Source organism: Bufo bufo, chromosome 2 (genome assembly GCF_905171765.1).
Source record: "Bufo bufo chromosome 2, aBufBuf1.1, whole genome shotgun sequence".
NCBI lineage: Eukaryota > Metazoa > Chordata > Amphibia > Anura > Bufonidae > Bufo > Bufo bufo.
In genome coordinates, this window is record NC_053390.1 from 72,013,234 (window position 1) to 72,032,085 (window position 18,852).

The window sequence follows — 18,852 nt, forward strand, 5'->3', positions numbered from 1 at the left end:
TGCAGTGCCATCGCAGAAAATAAAGGGGTCTTCCGGGACTGTAAAATTATTGCCCTAACCTTATGATAGGTCATCACTATCTGATCAGTGGGGGTCTGACACTCATCATCCCCATGATCAGGGGTTGCAACTGCTGCTGTGCATTAAATCAGCACAGCTCCATACACGGCGTAGTGGCCGTGAGTAGTACTGCAGCCCTGTTCCCATTTAAGTGAATTGGAGCAGCACCGCAGTAGTTCTTTAGTTTTCTCCCAGGATGCATTATTTTCCTCCTCTGCATCAGTATTGCAGGATAACGGTCTGAACTGGATGGACCGATGTCTTTTTTCATTATTATAAGCTATGTTATGACTTTTCTTCATCAGATTACCATTAATCATCATGGTACTATTATTTTCTTCCACTTGTTATATACATTTGTATATCCGCCATCTGTGCTGGGGAAGGTACTAGCTGCGGTAAAGCGCCGTTTGTCCTTTGCGGTGTTTGTTTTCCATTAGCTGCAGCAGTCGGTGATCTGAGGCCTGGTAACTGAAGAGTACCCCCAGTATTGCGGAGTTCTTGCACAGCAGGAGAGGCCTCTGCCATTGTACTGTTACTATCTTCTCGCCGTGATCACGGGTAAGCCTCTGGCCACAATCCCGGATTCACTTGGTCCCCTATGTTTTACACTGCAGCCCTGCTTGTTTAGGTTGTCTGCTATGCATAAGCAAGGCTATGGATAGAGAGCGGAGCTGCTGTGATTGTGGTATACATAGCAGGCAATGTGGATAAGAGTTTTCTTCTGAGCTATTATGCTCTGCGACATGTGAATACGTACTGAGGACTGCTCCACTAAATACACTGTTGGGTCCAGTGCCCGTAAGGAGGCAGGGTCTTTGGGGCACCCTAGTTTTCGGAGCCAGGTCGGACCCCCTCCCATTTAATTCAGGCTACGTGTAGATGTATTCTGAATGCTCTCCGGAGGCGACCATCAGGGTGTACGGAAAAGCTGGGAGAAAGAAATGAAATAAGAAGGAAAAGAAAGTAACTCAGATTTTAATTTAGATTTGAATGGTGATTATATAAGGAGGTGTTCCCCTTTTAAAAGCGTGAGGAACTCACCTCTGGACATTTCCGGATGTCATGGCTGTGCTGCCGGCATCCATGATGTGACAGGACATGATTTTGTTCCCTTGTGGACAGTGATGGATGACAAGTCTTCTCCGATGAAGGTCCTGGGGTCCGTTACCCTTGTTTTCCTTGTCGTCTTTCTAGTTTGATGTGTTTTATGATGCAAAGAATGACTAGATTGTAAGACAGCATGCCCGCCGGAAACATGATGGCATGTCAAAGAAAAATTTAAAGAGATTTTCCACGCTGGACTGTTCTTTCTTGTCCAGTGACAGAGTGTTGCGCTGCTAGGACCCCCAGAGAACAGCTGCAATATATGGAGGGAGCATGTGTTCACCTCCCCTGCAGTGTCAAGCTGCTTCAAGGGGTTTTCCAGGACTTAGATATTAACCTAAACACTTTTCTACCCTTTTTATGACTTGTCCGACAACGGGGTGTGTCTTAACAAGATGGGAATGACATAACTGTGAAGGGGCGTGGCTTAAATGATAACTGTCACATTTAGACCCTAATTTCAATTTTCATATATGTAGTTACTAATAACATGATATTCCAGAGTCAGTTACTATTAGACTGACTTACCCCATATTTAAAGGGCTTCTGTCACCCCACTAAACAGTTTTTTTTTTTTGTTACTTATAATGCCTATACTGCGATTCATGCATACATACTGTAATTAATCATTTTGGTTCAGCAGATTCTGTTAAAAACTTACTTTTAAAATATGCAAATTTCCTTGCTACCAGCAAGTAGGGCGGCTACTTGCTGGTAGCAGCCGCATCCTCCTATCCTAAAGACGCCCCCTCCGCATGTTGATTGACAGGGCCAGCGGACGGGATCTTTCTCTGCTGGCCCTGTCTGCCTGCGCCGTACCTGTCTTCAGTCGGCGCAGGCGCACTGAGAGGCGGACGCTTGCTCGGCCGCTCCATCCTCAATGCGCCTGCGCCGGTGACGTCACATCTACACCCGGCGCAGGCGCATTGAGGAAGGAGCAGCCGAGTGAGCGTCCCCCTTCTCAATGCGCCTGCGCCGGGTGTAGATGTGACATCATCGGCGCAGGCGCATTGAAGATGGAGCGGCCGAGCAAGCGTCCGCCTCTCAGTGCGCCTGCGCCGACTGAAGACAGGTACGGCGCAGGCGCCAGATTTTGAATGCAAACAGGACCAGCAGAGAGAGATCCCGTCCGCTGGCCCTGTCAATCAACATGCGGAGGGGACGTCTTTAGGATAGGAGGATGCGGCTGCTACCAGCAAGTAGCCGCCCTACTTGCTGGTAGCAAGGTAATTTGCATATTTTAAAAGTACGTTTTTAACATAATCTGCTGAACCAAAATGATTAATTACAGTATGTATGCATAAATCGCAGTATAGGGATTATAAGTAACCAAAAAAAAAAATGTTTAGTGGGGTGACAGAAGCCCTTTAATAAGATTCAGCCCTTAGCAACCAGTCTTCATAAAACTGCAATTTCACTATTCAGTTAAGATGGCCGCCACTGCCCTTACCCTGAGGCTCACTAGCCAGTAACAATAGCCCCCCAAAAGTCAATAACCAGAGCCCTCCCCCCTAAAGGGTTAATCTCCTGCAGCACAAAGGGGTCCTCTTACCACATGTTGCTTTCATTTATACACTGAGCAGATGGCAGATCCCCCTTCCCTGCGCTGCTTCCACTCTGCATTCTCCAGCTCTGCTGAGTGAGGGAGCGTCTGCCAAGCGCAGGGACAGGGAGAAGTGCACACAGCCCAGGCACTGTTATCAGCTGCTGGGGAGGACCTGGCTTTAATCATTTACTTACAGACCCTGGCTGTCAGTAAGGACCATGCCTAGCAACCCTATTTTAAGCACAGGTAAAAATAGGCAGTACAGGGAACAAAAATGTGGAATTAAAGGGTAATTGAATACACAGTGAAAAGTTGAAATAGGGCCACCAAGGTGATATTAATCACCACAATCCAATACTCAAAAAAATAATAATACGACAGTTATCCTTTAAGCACAGTTCCTGCCCATTTTTTTGCATAAAGTATGCCAACAAATAGGCGGTGTATCCTTGGACTAGACCAGGCAACCTTTTTTTCTACAGAGTGGCAATTAAAAAAATAAAATAAATCAAAGCTGAAGCGCTCTGTCATGCAACACAAACTTTTGACATAAACCAGGTATTTACTAGCTACGTCACAAAATTCTGCCTGACTTGCATGGTTTAAAGAGGTTTCCAACTTTTTAGAAAAACTGCCTCCCAGCAAATATATGGATAGAAATGCTACTTCTCTGAATCCACTAGGGGACCTGTATATGGGAGAACTCCACCAACCATGCACTTACTCACAGTGGGCACAGCCCTCACTCATTTTAACCAAATGAGAGCTGCCCCCCACCACCACTGTCCGACATACACTGGTGCTCCATGTACTGGTCACCCCCCCAATAATAACAGTCAGAGCTGCACCAATCACACCTTGATATGAGCCCCCAACCCCCCGCCCCCCCCGGCTTGTCACATTCTGACTGGCCATTCCCACCGCAGCCCCTAAAGTAGTCAGAGAGCTTGTTCCCCATCCCCTCCAGCAATCACTTTCCGACTCACCTCTCTTTACCTCAATCTCCCAAAGTAGTCAGAAAGCTGGTTTCCTTTCATAACTAGTCTCAGCTATCCCCCTGCAATCGCATTCAGGCTCGCCATCCTTCCTTCACCCCAAAACTTTTCACATTACTCGTTCTCCCATCCTTCCTTCCTCGACGCCCAAACTGGTCACAATCCTCGTTCTGCCATCCTCCCTCCCTCCACCCCCAAACTGGTCACAGTCCTTTTTCTCCCATCCTCCCTCCCTCCACCCCCAAACTGGTCACAGTCCTTGTTCTCCCATCCTTTCTCCACCCCCAAACTGGTCACAGTCCTTGTTCTCCCATCCTCCCTCCCTCCACCTCCAAACTGGTCACAGTCCTTGTTCTCCCATCCTCCCTCCCTCCACCTCCAAACTGGTCACAGTCCTTGTTCTCCCATCCTCCCTCCCTCCACCCTCAAACTGGTCACAGTCCTTGTTCTCCCATCCTCCCTCCACCCCCAAACTGGTCACAGTCCTTGTTCTCCCATCCTCCCTCCACCCCCAAACTGGTCACAGTCCTTGTTCTCCCATCCTCCCTCCACCCCCAAACTGGTCACAGTCCTTGTTCTCCCATCCTCTCTCCACCTCCAAACTGGTCACAGTCCTTGTTCTCCCATCCTCTCTCCACCTCCAAACTGGTCACAGTCCTTGTTCTCCCATCCTTTCTCCACCCCCAAACTGGTCACAGTCCTTGTTCTCCCATCCTCCCTCCCTCCACCCCCAAACTGGTCACAGTCCTTGTTCTCCTATCCTCCCTCCACCCCCAAACTGGTCACAGTCCTTGTTCTCCCATCCTCCCTCCCTCCACCCTCAAACTGGTCACAGTCCTTGTTCTCCCATCCTTTCTCCACCCCCAAACTGGTCACAGTCCTTGTTCTCCCATCCTCCCTCCCTCCACCCCCAAACTGGTCACAGTCCTTGTTCTCCCATCCTCCCTCCCTCCACCCCCAAACTGGTCACAGTCCTTGTTCTCCCATCCTCCCTCCCTCCACCCTCAAACTGGTCACAGTCCTTGTTCTCCCATCCTCCCTCCACCCCCAAACTGGTCACAGTCCTTGTTCTCCCATCCTCCCTCCACCCCCAAACTGGTCACAGTCCTTGTTCTCCCATCCTCCCTCCCTCCCTCCCTCCACCCTCAAACTGGTCACAGTCCTTGTTCTCCCATCCTCCCTCCCTCCCTCCACCCTCAAACTGGTCACAGTCCTTGTTCTCCCATCCTTTCTCCACCCCCAAACTGGTCACAGTCCTTGTTCTCCCATCCTCCCTCCCTCCACCCCCAAACTGGTCACAGTCCTTGTTCTCCCATCCTCCCTCCCTCCACCCCCAAACTGGTCACAGTCCTTGTTCTCCCATCCTCCCTCCCTCCACCCTCAAACTGGTCACAGTCCTTGTTCTCCCATCCTCCCTCCACCCCCAAACTGGTCACAGTCCTTGTTCTCCCATCCTCCCTCCACCCCCAAACTGGTCACAGTCCTTGTTCTCCCATCCTCCCTCCCTCCACCCTCAAACTGGTCACAGTTCTCGTTCCCGCATCTCCCAAGTTCACAATCATCCTCCCAACCCCCCCAGTACATTGAAATACCTTTCTTAATTTGTGGCAGTCCTGAGGAGGAGGAGGAGAAGCGCAGCAGCGAGGTAGCAGGCAGCCAATATCGCTCCTCTTTTGTGGCCATGGCGGGAAGGGAGTGGGGCGGGCCTAGCAGATGCGTTGTGCATGACATGTTTCAAAATATTTTCATTCAAAGGTATAGCACGGCGGCAGAGCAGCTAACAAGTGGCAACAAGACTGAAAAGTCATTTGGCGACAGCTGGCATGCCACAGGTTGCCGACTTCTGGACTAGACAGTCTAAAGGGGCACTAGATTTATCATCCAGGATCGGCCACTGTGATCTGGGGCAGTTTAAAGGGATTGTTCACACCTGGGGAACTTTTCTGCAGATCCCTTAGCATGGCCGGACCTATGGTTGGATTCATACTTACTTGTTCCCTGCCACTGGGTTCTAGCTTCATCAATCCCCCTTGGGCGCCGCAGGTCTCCCCGCATCAACACCCAGTTTCATGAGGGTCACGTAGCAGCTGCAGCCAATGACTGGTCACAGTGGTGATGTGGCACCCATGCATCACAGGACCAGTGACATGACGCATGGGTGACACGTCACCGCTGTGCCCAGTCATTGGCTGCAGGTGCTGCTTGACCCACCACCAACCGGATTCTGACTTGTGGAGACCCGCAACCCAGCGGTGGGAATCGGGTAAGTATGATTTCCACCGTGGGTCTGGCCATGCTGAGGAAGGATGGGGATCTGCAGAAAAGGTCCCTAGGCCTGAACAACCCCTTAAAGACTAATACTGTCTAATGGTCCATTCACACGTCCGTATGTGTTTTGCGGATCCGCAAAACACAGACACCGGCAATGTGCGTTCTGCATTATTCGGACCGCACATTGCTGGTACTCTCATAGAAATTATAGACAAGAATAGGACGTGTTCTATTTTTTTTCGGATCCGGACGTGCGGATCCGCAAATACGGATGCGGCCAGCACATTCCAGCAGCATGTAAAATGAATGGGTCCGCACCTGTTCCGCAAAATTGCGGAAAAGATGCGGACCCATTTTGCGTACCCTAACAGTAAGGCCTCATGCACACAACAGTTGTGTGTTTTGCGGTCTGCAAATTGCGGATCTGCAAAACACGGATGGCGACCATGTGCGTTCTGCAATTTGCTGAACGGCACAGACAGCCATTGATATAACTGCCTTTTCTTGTCCGCAAATGGACAAGAATAGGACAGGTTATATTTTTTTTGCGGACCACGAAACGGAGCAACGGATGCGGACAGCACAGCAAATATATGGATAGAAATGCTACTTCTCTGAATCCACCTAGGGGACCTGTATATGGGAGAACTCCACTAACCATGCACTTACTGACAGTGGGCCCAGCCCTCACTCATTTTAACCAACTGAGGGCTGCCCCCCACCACCACTGTCCGACATACACTGGTGCTCCATATACTGGTCACCCCCCCAATAATAACACGGAGTGCTGTCCGCATCTTTTGCCGCCCCTTTGAAGTGAATGGGTCCGCATCCAAGCCGCAAAAACTGCGGTTCGGATGCGGACCAAAACAACGGTCGTGTGCATGAGGCCTAAGGCTACATGCACACGACCGTATGTGTTTTGTGGTCCCGCTAATTGCATCCGTATGCCATCCGTTTTTTTTGCGGATTCATTGTAACAATGCCTAAAAACGGACAAGAATAGGACATGTTATATTCTTTTTGCGGAGCTATGGAACAGACATACGGATGCGGATAGCACACGGTGTGCTGTCCGCATTTTTTGCAGACCCATTGAAATGAATGGGTTTGCATCTTATCCGCAAAAAAAACAGAACGGACACGGAAACAAAATGCGTTCATGTGCATGAGGCCTAAGACAGGCAGTGTTTTTACAATCAAGATTGCGGAGAAAATAGCACTGATAATGTAGGCTCGGTTAGGCGTGGTGGGATGGCTCTGTGTGTCTGCTGGAATTACTCTTTAATGCTCCACAAAACTCTGCAGCCTCGGGCAATGCACCTTATGTGGGGAAAGCCAAGGAGGTTACAGATGTCTTTGCCAGCGCTGCCCTGTTGGATGCCTTATGAGTTGGTGAATGAGGAATGCACTAAATCATTAAATACTGGATTAAAGTGCTGCTGCTGAGTTGTTAATCCAGTTTATAACCCGGCCATGGCATTGATAAGGTCGATGCAGGAGGCGGAAGGTGTGTTAACCAGCTTCTTCCTAGACGCCATATACCTCCACAGTGATGTGTACATGAAGGAGCAGAGTAATCTGGGGGAAGTGTTAATGCATAGCGAGCAGAAGCTCTGGAATCGGCAGATGGGACTTCAGTCTGCAAATACTTCATTTTGTGGTTTTATTTTTTCTGAAAATTATTTTGCGGTCTTTTGCACCAGCAGCATAAAATATTTGCTGCATTTCTCTTATCTACTTGATAAAGCTGTGGGTGTCGCTTTCTTTAATACATGGCTCCTGTGTCTCAGCTCTCTCACACACACAGATTTAAAGCAGCCTGCTCTATCTAGATTCACCACTAGAGGGCATTCTGTATACAGTACATGTGGTTGTATATAGCTTCTATTGATTGGAATGGAAGTTGAGAACAGATTGCCCTCTAGTGGTGACAGTTGGCAGCAGGCATTTTTACAAGTCTGAGTAGTGGAACCATGCTCTACCAAAGAAATGTTTATCAGGACAGTACACGGAGTGGCTAAGACTTCTTTTGTCTTGGAATTAAAATTGTCATGGTAAGTTTATTTTATGGGTAAATTCGCACCGCAGTGGAAATAAAGGACATTTAAAAACTGAGAAACAGTTTGTTTTTCATGGCCGTTTTGCATCCATGTGTGCATCCATTTCCTAGCCGCTTATCCATTTTTGATGTCTGTTAAAACTGGACATTAAAAATGAATACAAAAAAAAATAAAAAATAAAAACCCAAACCCCTGCAGTTCCCCGTGTCTATATTATGTCCCCCTTTGTGCCCCCATATATATAATCCCCCCCCTCCTCACTCACAGTAGTGCTGTAAAACAAAATTACTTGCTGGAGCCCCCGCTCCTCACTGGACTCAGTAGGACCTGGCGCTCCAAGAGTGATCATGTGACGTCACAACACGGGGAGCGTCAGGTCCTGCTGCCTCCAGTGCGGAGAGGGTGCCATAGATGTTTTTTTTTCTTTTCTTTTCTTAGTGTTATTTGGTATCTGTTTTGAACATCCATTAGATGGGTGCACTTCTGTCTAAAACGGCCATTATAAATGGTCCCATTGATTTCAGAGGGGTCCGTCTGGCCGACAAAACGCCCAAATATAGGACATCTTCTATTTTTTTTTGATGGCCGCCATTCACTGGCTTTTAAAAAGACAGCCATGTGAATAGCCCTATAAACTGCAATGGTTCTGAAAATGGCCGTGGGACGCCACGTGTGAACATACCCTTAGGTTACATCCACATGACGGTGGAAAACATTTGCACGCGGCGTAAACATTTTGCATTCAGCAGATCTGCAGCATTGTACATTAAGAGCATAGCGAATGGGATTTTTAGAAATCTCGTCCACAATCTGTGAAAAAATCCACTGCAAAAAATTGGTCAGCGGCGCAGGTTTTAAATCCGCAGCATCTCATTGGAAAACCCTCTCTATGTGGCTATATCCTGTAATTATTTTGTCATTTTATACTTTCTTTGTGCAGCTCATAAAACGTCTTATGTTGTGTCATTTGTGGTTTTCAGAAGGAAATTAAATTATTGTGACGGGGGTTCAAAATAATACGTATGGGTATTTGTTGTTATGTTGTGTAGGATACTATTTGCAGTACCATCTGAATGCACTAGGGGGCAGTAGAAGCACACTTATCCTCATTCTGGATTTGCAGCCGCAGATTCACAAATGTTCTCAATACAGAGATGTAATGTGATAGTAGTGCGGCCTGCAGATGGCGCTCTAACCTACTGCTTGTATCATGCCTTCTGCAGTCCTGTGTGACACCCCATGTAATGGATGTATGGCAGACTGTTATTTATTATTCTGATATAATACATAATTAGGGTCTTATGGGTCATTTTAAATGCAGCCTTAAAGGGGTTATCCAACCCTATAATGACCCCCCCCCTAATGCCCGGGCCTCTCATATAGGTTATACTTACTCAGCTCCCTGGCACCCACATTGCTCCAGCTCCCCGCACGGCCCTGTTGTATCTCCTCGTTGCAGGAATCAAAACATCCGGGGACGGAGATAGGGGTTGGTTGTCTAAACTGTTGTTTTAGACACAAGTCTGGTACCCCCTGGTTCATTTCGGCGCTGAGCTGCTCCACTGTAGAGTCTCGGTCCGCCCTCGCACTCTTTCGTAGCCGATGTTCACCTCTCACATCAATGGCACGTGGTGCTCCGCAGTTCCCATGTTGCTGATTCGCAATGGTGGAATTTGTCCACTCACCATACACTTTCACCACAGCAGCACGAGAATAGTTCACACTGCGCAATGTCAGAAATACTGCCACCCTTGGCCCAAAAGCAAATATTGATCCCTTTATCAGAGTTTTCAGACTCTGATAAATCACTCCTTTTACCCATGATGGTAATGAGGGATATGTGTGTAGACAGCCTATCACACCTTATATACCCACCGAGCCAGCTCAGCACACCTTATATACCCACCGAGCCAGTTCAGCACACCTTATATACCCACTGAGCCAGCTCAGCACACCTTATATACCCACTGAGCTAGCTCACCAGACCTTATATACCCATCGAGCCAGCTCACCACACCTTATATACCCATCGAGCCAGCTCACCACACCTTATATACCCATCGAGCCAGCTCACCACACCTTATATACCCATCGAGCCAGCTCACCACACCTTATATACCCATCGAGCCAGCTCACCACACCTTATATACCCATCGAGCCAGCTCACCACACCTTATATACCCATCGAGCCAGCTCACCACACCTTATATACCCATCGAGCCAGCTCACCACACCTTATATACCCATCGAGCCAGCTCACCTCACCTTATATACCCACTGAGCCAGCTCACCTCACCTTATATACCCACTGAGCCAGCTCACCTCACCTTATATACCCACTGAGCCAGCTCAGCACACCTTATATACCCACTGAGCCAGCTCACCTCACCTTATATACCCACTGAGCCAGCTCACCTCACCTTATATACCCACTGAGCCAGCTCACCTCACCTTATATACCCACTGAGCCAGCTCACCTCACCTTATATACCCATGAGCCAGCTCACCTCACCTTATATACCCATGAGCCAGCTCACCTCACCTTATATACCCACTGAGTCAGCTCACCTCATCTTATATACCAACTGAGCCAGCTCAGCACACCTTATATACCCACTGAGCCAGCTCAGCACACCTTATATACCCACTGAGCCAGCTCACCTCACATACCCACTGAGCCAGCTCACCTTACCTTATATACCCACTGAGCCAGCTCACCTTACCTTATATACCCACTGAGCCAGCTCACCTCACCTTATATACCCACTGAGCCAGCTCACCTCACCTTATATACCCACTGAGCCAGCTCACCTCACCTTATATACCCACTGAGCCAGCTCACCTTACCTTATATACCCACTGAGCCTGCTCAGCACACCAGACCTGCTTCATTAACTACATGCTGCCAATGTGGAAAGTAGGAAGTGGTCATAATAATGTGACTCCACTGTGTGTATCCCCCTAGTGGATGCCTAAGGGACTCTACTTTGGCATCCCTGGGATTCCTAGAGGTCTGTATATAGGTTCAGCATGTGTCCTAGGAGCATTTCTCACGACGTATGCCGAACGTACACTGCAAGTGCAATGACAAGCATTATATCATTGCTCCAAACTTGTCAGGCTCCTCCTTTGGCTCTATGGTCAGCACTTGTGAACTAACTAAATTTTAGCAGTTATCAATTATTTATGATCTGTGGCGATCTGGAAACTGCCAGTAAGCAGGCTGGCTCCTTAAGCCTATATTACACTGGTCGGTTGTCGGTCAGATGATCAGATCTGGTGGTGTAATAATGCCTCCAGAGGGGAGGGACATGGGACCATTGAGGGGTCGGCACTTTACATGAGCTCGGTGCTTGTCCCTGGTCAGTGCCGGGCATCCTGCCATTTGTAGTTCTCCTCTGTTTTTCTGCATGTCACTAAAGCCCGGTTTATCTTGCAGTGAGATCAGTCGGCTGGATTTGGGGCTCATTGTGGAAATGTGGAATAAAGGCCTCATCTGGGACACCATGGTGGGGACCCTGTGGATTCCTCTGCAGACAATCAGACAGTCGGATGAGGTGAGTCCTAAAGGCTGTGGACCATAATAATCAGTGAATAGAAACCTTCTGTCCAAGGTGTTTCTAGCCAATGACAGGCATTCACTGGATGACTGTGTGCAGTTTTTTTTTTTCTTGTACATTTTTGCATCAGTTTAGTGACCTCTGATTGCTGAAGCCCTACTGGTTTTAAGTAAAGGGCATCATATTCCCTTATGTAATGCATGATCTGTATTAGCAGGCTAAAGAGAGGCCAAATGTAGTGCCATTAGGCTCCTGTACTTAGAGAGTCGCTCCTCATATTGATATTTTCACTTATATGGGGTGTAAAAACCATAAAGCCCACCAAACCTAAAAGAATGATGTGGCCAAACTCATGGAGGCCCTGTACATCTAGACTGCGTCATGTCTGCGTAGGAGGCTTTATTTGGAGCGTCCATCGCAGATTCAATCTAAAATGCCAGACAACATAGCCAGCATCACACTATTTGGAACCACAGGACAAAAACCGACAGACTGTCCGTCATGTGGCGGATCCGTCTCTGGCTTGCATGCTGTTTTTCTGTTTCTAGGATGAAGCATGTGTACGGACTCCCCAAGGCAGATGTGAACAGGGCCTTAGTTTGTGTTCACAGATCTTGGGCTTAAATGTAATAGACAAATGATAGGCACCATCAGATATTGGTATCCAGCACCGGTCCAGCACAGAAAAGGTTAAAAAACAAACAAAACAAAAAACAACAACAACCTCATGGTAGATTTTCCGAATCTGCGTCAAGTAGGAGAACAGCGATTGCACTTGATCTGTCTGGATATGTAGCCCCCCTCCTATGCAAGAGGATGTATTTTCCTTGATCTTGGAAGCATGAGCTGTGACCCGGACCATAGACAGGACCTGAACTTACTTTCTGGTTTTTATCAGGAGGGCCCTGGAGAGTGGACAGCACTGGAAGCTGACGTCTTGATGAAGGACGATGAGATCTGTGGGACCCAGAACCCGACTCTTCATAAGATCTTACTGGACACCAGGTTCGAGCTGCCTTTTGGTGAGTTCTGGGCATTTACCTGCCACTTTTATATTTTTTTATTCAGATCCACTAAGTCTAAACAAAATGGAAGAAGGCCGTGTACTAAATATTATTTATCTATGCTACATTGAGCTAATAATGTATGATAATACAGCAGCACTAAAATTCTAGCTTATCACAAGTTATTGAAATTCAGTTCAGCTCTGCCGCACCTATTCCTCCCTCTGCCGCACCTATCCCTCCCTCTGCCGCACCTATTCCTCCCTCTGCTACACCTATTCCTCCCTCTGCTACACCTATTCCTCCCTCTGCTGCACCTATTCCTCCCTCTGCCGCACCTATTCCTCCCTCTGCCGCACCTATTCCTCCCTCTGCCGCACCTATTCCTCCCTCTGCCGCACCTATTCCTCCCTCTGCCGCACCTATCCCTCCCTCTGCCGCACCTATTCCTCCCTCTGCCGCACCTATTCCTCCCTCTGCCGCACCTATCCCTCCCTCTGCCGCACCTCTTCCTCCCTCTGCCGCACCTATTCCTCCCTCTGCCGCACCTATTCCTCCCTCTGCTACACCTATTCCTCCCTCTGCTACACCTATTCCTCCCTCTGCTGCACCTATTCCTCCCTCTGCCGCACCTATTCCTCCCTCTGCCGCACCTATTCCTCCCTCTGCCGCACCTATTCCTCCCTCTGCCGCACCTATCCCTCCCTCTGCCGCACCTATCCCTCCCTCTGCCGCACCTATCCCTCCCTCTGCCGCACCTATCCCTCCCTCTGCCGCACCTATCCCTCCCTCTGCCGCACCTATTCCTCCCTCTGCCGCACCTATTCCTCCCTCTGCCGCACCTATTCCTCCCTCTGCCGCACCTATCCCTCCCTCTGCCGCACCTATCCCTCCCTCTGCCGCACCTATTCCTCCCTCTGCCGCACCTATTCCTCCCTCTGCCGCACCTATTCCTCCCTCTGCCGCACCTATCCCTCCCTCTGCCGCACCTCTTCCTCCCTCTGCCGCACCTATCCCTCCCTCTGCCGCACCTATCCCTCCCTCTGCCGCACCTATCCCTCCCTCTGCCGCACCTATCCCTCCCTCTGCCGCACCTATCCCTCCCTCTGCCGCACCTATCCCTCCCTCTGCCGCACCTATCCCTCCCTCTGCCGCACCTATTCCTCCCTCTGCCGCACCTATTCCTCCCTCTGCCGCACCTATCCCTCCCTCTGCCGCACCTATCCCTCCCTCTGCCGCACCTATCCCTCCCTCTGCCGCACCTATTCCTCCCTCTGCCGCACCTATTCCTCCCTCTGCCGCACCTATCCCTCCCTCTGCCGCACCTATCCCTCCCTCTGCCGCACCTATCCCTCCCTCTGCCGCACCTATTCCTCCCTCTGCCGCACCTATTCCTCCCTCTGCCACATCTATTCTTGACATATATTTTTCTTTATAAGAACTTTAAATCCAAATTGGCTAAAATGATCATGACAATTCTTTGGCCGATGTCCTTTAGTTTAGTTGCCCACATTCATTGACCAACAGTTCTGCTCCTTATCCTAAAGTGGCTGCCGCAGCACAGAATCATTCCGGACAATGCCCGGTTGCGGAGCTGAATTTCGATCCGTGTAGCTTCACTGTTGGGCCTCTAAATAAAATATTTTTGTAACTTTTAGAAATTTTGCTCGATATCCATCCACATCTGCTCCTGTCACCTCCAGAGCTGCATTCACAACTCTTCAGCTTTGTTACTAGCTCTCAGTCAGCAGGACTTCTCCCTCTCTGCAGGTTTAGTCTCTGTACAGAGTGTGCGGGGCCGAATTATTGTATTATTGCATTGTACAAAAAAAAATAAAAAATTGGATGGGGCTAGAGTATCAGATGTGAGCTGAGTAAGCAAGAAGATATACCGTGTTGCTGAATTTAGACTTGTAGTGTATCTCACCCAATTGGGGGGGATCATAACAGAGTTGTCTTGCACTTTCTCGGGAGGAGGCTGTGACGTTGATTCTAGAAGAAGCCTCCGATCAGCGGGGGACCACTCTCTGTGATTTCTCTGTTATTGTCAAAGATCCTTTAGCGCCTCTTAAGTTTCTTGATTGAGGAAGTGAGATTATTGTGATGACATAATTATCCTGACGACACCGGTGCTTTATAATGGGAGCTCCTAAAATTATCCTTCATGAGACAAACTGAGTGCACCAGGGTGCCACGGGCTTCATGTTCTCCATTAAAGAGGTTTCACATCCTGTAAAATGTGGTATTACGCCAGGATATGCCATCACTTTATGAAAAGAAGTCAGTCCTCCACCGGTCTTGAGAATGTAAGGTTTGCAGTGCTGGTCTCTTGCACTGTTTAACCCTGCGCAGCAGCGCTCCCGACCACAAGCTATGCCGGAAACTGAAGCACCATTCTTTTCAAGTGAATGTGGCAAACTGCAATTCCCTGTGCAACCAGGTGGCTGGCAGTGCCCCTTTGCAGAATCAGACACTGGTCAGAACAGGAAGTGGAGTTTCAGAGTAACAAGCCGAGGTCAGTACTTGGGCGGACAGACAAATACAGCATGGTTTGCAGGAACTAGCAAGTTATAGAACCTACTGCTCAGGCACCTTACCACAGAGGAAGGTGCCTTAAAGGGGTTATCTAGGTAAATATATTTATGCCTTATTCTCAGGATAGATCTTCAGTATCAGATCAGCGGGGGTGCGACACCTGGGACCCCCACCCATCAGCTGTTAGAAGAGGCCTTGAGTGCTGCAGCTTCTTCCTAGGCTATTGACATCACTGTACATCGGTCACAGCGGGAGGTGGGTCCGGCCTGCCGGGCAGGATAAGAGATACTGCAGCAGCGGCTCGCAGCCACTGCTGTAACACTTTAAATGAAGTATAAAACAAGGATATAGCGTTCATCACAGTTTTCAGAAGCATCTCACACCAGCCTGTTTTCACATTGGGCGTTCCCATCATGCTGGGTGTGCATGCTCAGCCTTACCATCATACAATGCCATAGGCAGACAGAATTTCATCATGTAACTCCATGGCAGTCTGAAGACAAGCAAGGGATTTGGAGCCATAGTCACTGCTTCAGTTCATCTGACATTTACACTGCACGTTACATTCTTGTACATAGGAGGCAGTATTATAGTAGCTATATTCTTGTACATCGGAGCAGTATTATAGTAGTTATATTCTTGTACATAGGAGGCAGTATTATAGTAGTTATATTCTTGTACATAGGAGGCAGTATTATAGTAATTATATTCTTGTACATAGGGGCAGTATTATAGTAGTTATATTCTTATACATAGGAGGCAGTATTATAGTAGTTATATTCTTGTACATAGGAGGCAGTATTATAGTAGTTATATTCTTGTTCATAGGAGGCAGTATTATAGTAGTTATATTCTTGTACATAGGAGGCAGTATTATAGTAGTTATATTCTTATACATAGGAGGCAGTATTATAGTAGTTATATTCTTGTACAGTACAGACCAAAAGTTTGGACACACCTTCTCATTCAAAGAGTTTTCTTTTTTTTTCATGACTATGAAGGCATCAAAACTATGAATTAACACATGTGGAATTATATACATAACAAACAAGTGAGAAACAACTGAAAATATGTCATATTCTAGGTTCTTCAAAGTAGCCACCTTTTGCTTTGATTACTGCTTTGCACACTCTTGGCATTCTCTTGATGAGCTTCAAGAGGTAGTCCCCTGAAATGGTCTTCCAACAGTCTTGAAGGAGTTCCCAGAGATGCTTAGCACTTGTTGGCCCTTTTGCCTTCACTCTGCGGTCCAGCTCACCCCAAACCATCTCGATTGGGTTCAGGTCCGGTGACTGTGGAGGCCAGGTCATCTGGCGCAGCACCCCATCACTCTCCTTCATGGTCAAATAGCCCTTACTTTCAAAGTTTTCCCAATTTTTCAGCTGACTGACTGACCTTCATTTTTTAAAGTAATGATGGCCACTCGTTTTTCTTTACTTAGCTGCTTTTTTCTTGCCATAATACAAATTCTAACAGTCTATTCAGTAGGATTATCAGCTGTGTATCCACCTGACTTCTCCTCAACGCAGCTGATGGTCCCAACCCCATTTCTAAGGCAAGAAATCCCACTTATTAAACCTGACAGGGCACACCTTTGAAGTGAAAACCATTTCAGGGACTACCTCTTGAAGCTCATCAAGAGAATGCCAAGAGTGTGCAAAGCAGTAATCAAAGCAAAAGGTGGCTACTTTGAAGAACCTAGAATATGACATATTTTCAGTTGTTTCACACTTGTTTGTTATGTATATAATTCCACATGTGTTAATTCATAGTTTTGATGCCTTCAGTGTGAATCTACAATTTTCATAGTCAAGAAAATAAAAAAAACTCTTTGAATGAGAAGGTGTGTCCAAACTTTTGGTCTGTACTGTATATAGAAGGCAGTATTATAGTAGTTATATTCTTGTACATAGGAGGCAGTATTATAGTAGTTATATTCTTGTACATAGGAGGCAGTATTATAGTAGTTATATTCTTGTACATAGGAGCAGTATTATAGTAGTTATATTCTTGTACATAGGAGGCAGTATTATAGTAGTTATATTCTTGTACATAGGAGCAGTATTATGGTAGTTATATTCTTGTACATAGGAGCAGTATTATAGTAGTTATATTCTTGTACATAGGAGGCAGTATTATAGTAGTTATATTCTTGTACATAGGAGCAGTATTATAATAGTTATATTCTTGTACATAGGAGCAGTATTATAGTAGTTATATTCTTGTACATGGGAGCAGTATTCTAGTATCTGTATACTTGTATATAAGGGTGCAGCAACATGTGGCGGATAGAAATACATGTGTAAAACCTCTACCATAAATTGATAAGATTGTTTAAAAAAAAAAAAATCCACTGCACATCCAAATGTAACTCAAGTTATTTCCGTGGATTTTGCTGCAGGTTTGGAGTAAAATCTGCAGCGGGTTTTCCATGCCAATACGTGTCTTTTGTGGATGTTACCTTGAGTAGTTAGCGCTGATGTAGTAATTGTTTTCAGCTGAGATTGGGGCTGACACTTGGCATCAGACCGTTCACAGTCAGTGGAAAGCAGGATATGAAATCTTTGTTCTTTCCTGAGGCAGTGCAGGGACGCCATCTTTATTCATTTCTGTTTTCAGGAAATATTGAATCGTGGACATATTTTTATGGACAACTTGGAAAACAAATTTGTCCGTAAATTCTAAAGATTGTGAGTGGTATGACTATAAGCCAGAGTACTCATGTCCACACATTCACTAGTACATACACTGCACTTTTAAATGGTCGTAAATATACTCCCAATAATCTATACGACCTCCTCCAACTTCTGGTTCTCACAGACGCATCTATTTTTCTTTTTCACAGACATTTTCTCCATTAGGAGCAAAAAAAAAAAAAATGTATCTATATAACTTTCTTTTTTACCAGGTAATGTATGGTTACTGTAGTTGTTGTGTATCAGGTCAGCAGTATTCTGGACACTTGGGTCTTATGGGATTTGCATGTCCTTCCAGTGAGGGCCCAGACCAGCATCTTGTTCTTCTGGAGACCACTGTCTCCACCCAGTAACTTCTTGCTGGAAACCCCTTCATTATGTTATCCTTGGCCGCTGCGTGGCATATCTTATCGCTCTTCTCCCTACAGGTGGCGCTCTGCAGCCTGAAGTTTTATCCATAGGGGTATGTCGGGTGTGTGCAGATTGGCTTGCTGTGATGTGGTTTTTATTCTGCTGCTATTTTGGCATAACGTTGTGTCATTCGGGGAAAGATCAGAAGTGATTCCACAATCACGGGCTTAGAAGTGATCGCAGTTGAGTCTAAGGCCCCTCGCAGACGAGCGTGTCCGGATTAGGTCCGGATGCGTTGTGGATGCTTCAGTGAAAACTGTGCGATTTCGCAAGCAAGTCCATTCAGTTTTCTTTTGTGCTCAGTTGTTTAGTTTTTATCACATGGGTGCAATGCGATTTTCACACGTCCACAATTCTGTTCCGCATTTTGCGGAACGGAATTGCGGACCCATTCATTTCTATTGCGGCCCGGATCCGGAAATGCGGACCTGCACTTCCAGGTCCGCATTTCCATTCCCTAAAAAAATAGAACATGCCCTATTCTTGTCCGCAATTGCGGACAAGAATAGGGCATGTTCTATTAGTGCCGGCAATGTGCGGTCCGCAAATTGCGGAACTCACATTGCCGATGTCCGTGTTTTGCGGACAGACGTGTGAATGGACC

At 47.2% G+C, this 18,852-nt stretch overlaps 1 protein-coding gene across 3 annotated transcripts in view; it reads left to right on the forward strand.

Annotated features, from left to right (window-relative positions):
• UNC13B (unc-13 homolog B) overlaps nt 1-18,852 on the forward strand; it is a 369,265-nt gene that overhangs the window by 107,765 nt on the left and 242,648 nt on the right. For all 3 annotated transcript variants that reach the window (XM_040421204.1, XM_040421203.1, XM_040421202.1), the window contains exons 5-6: nt 11,482-11,599; nt 12,501-12,624. In XM_040421204.1, coding sequence (XP_040277138.1) covers nt 11,482-11,599; nt 12,501-12,624 — 242 coding nt within the window. The remainder of the gene's footprint in view (nt 1-11,481; nt 11,600-12,500; nt 12,625-18,852) is intronic.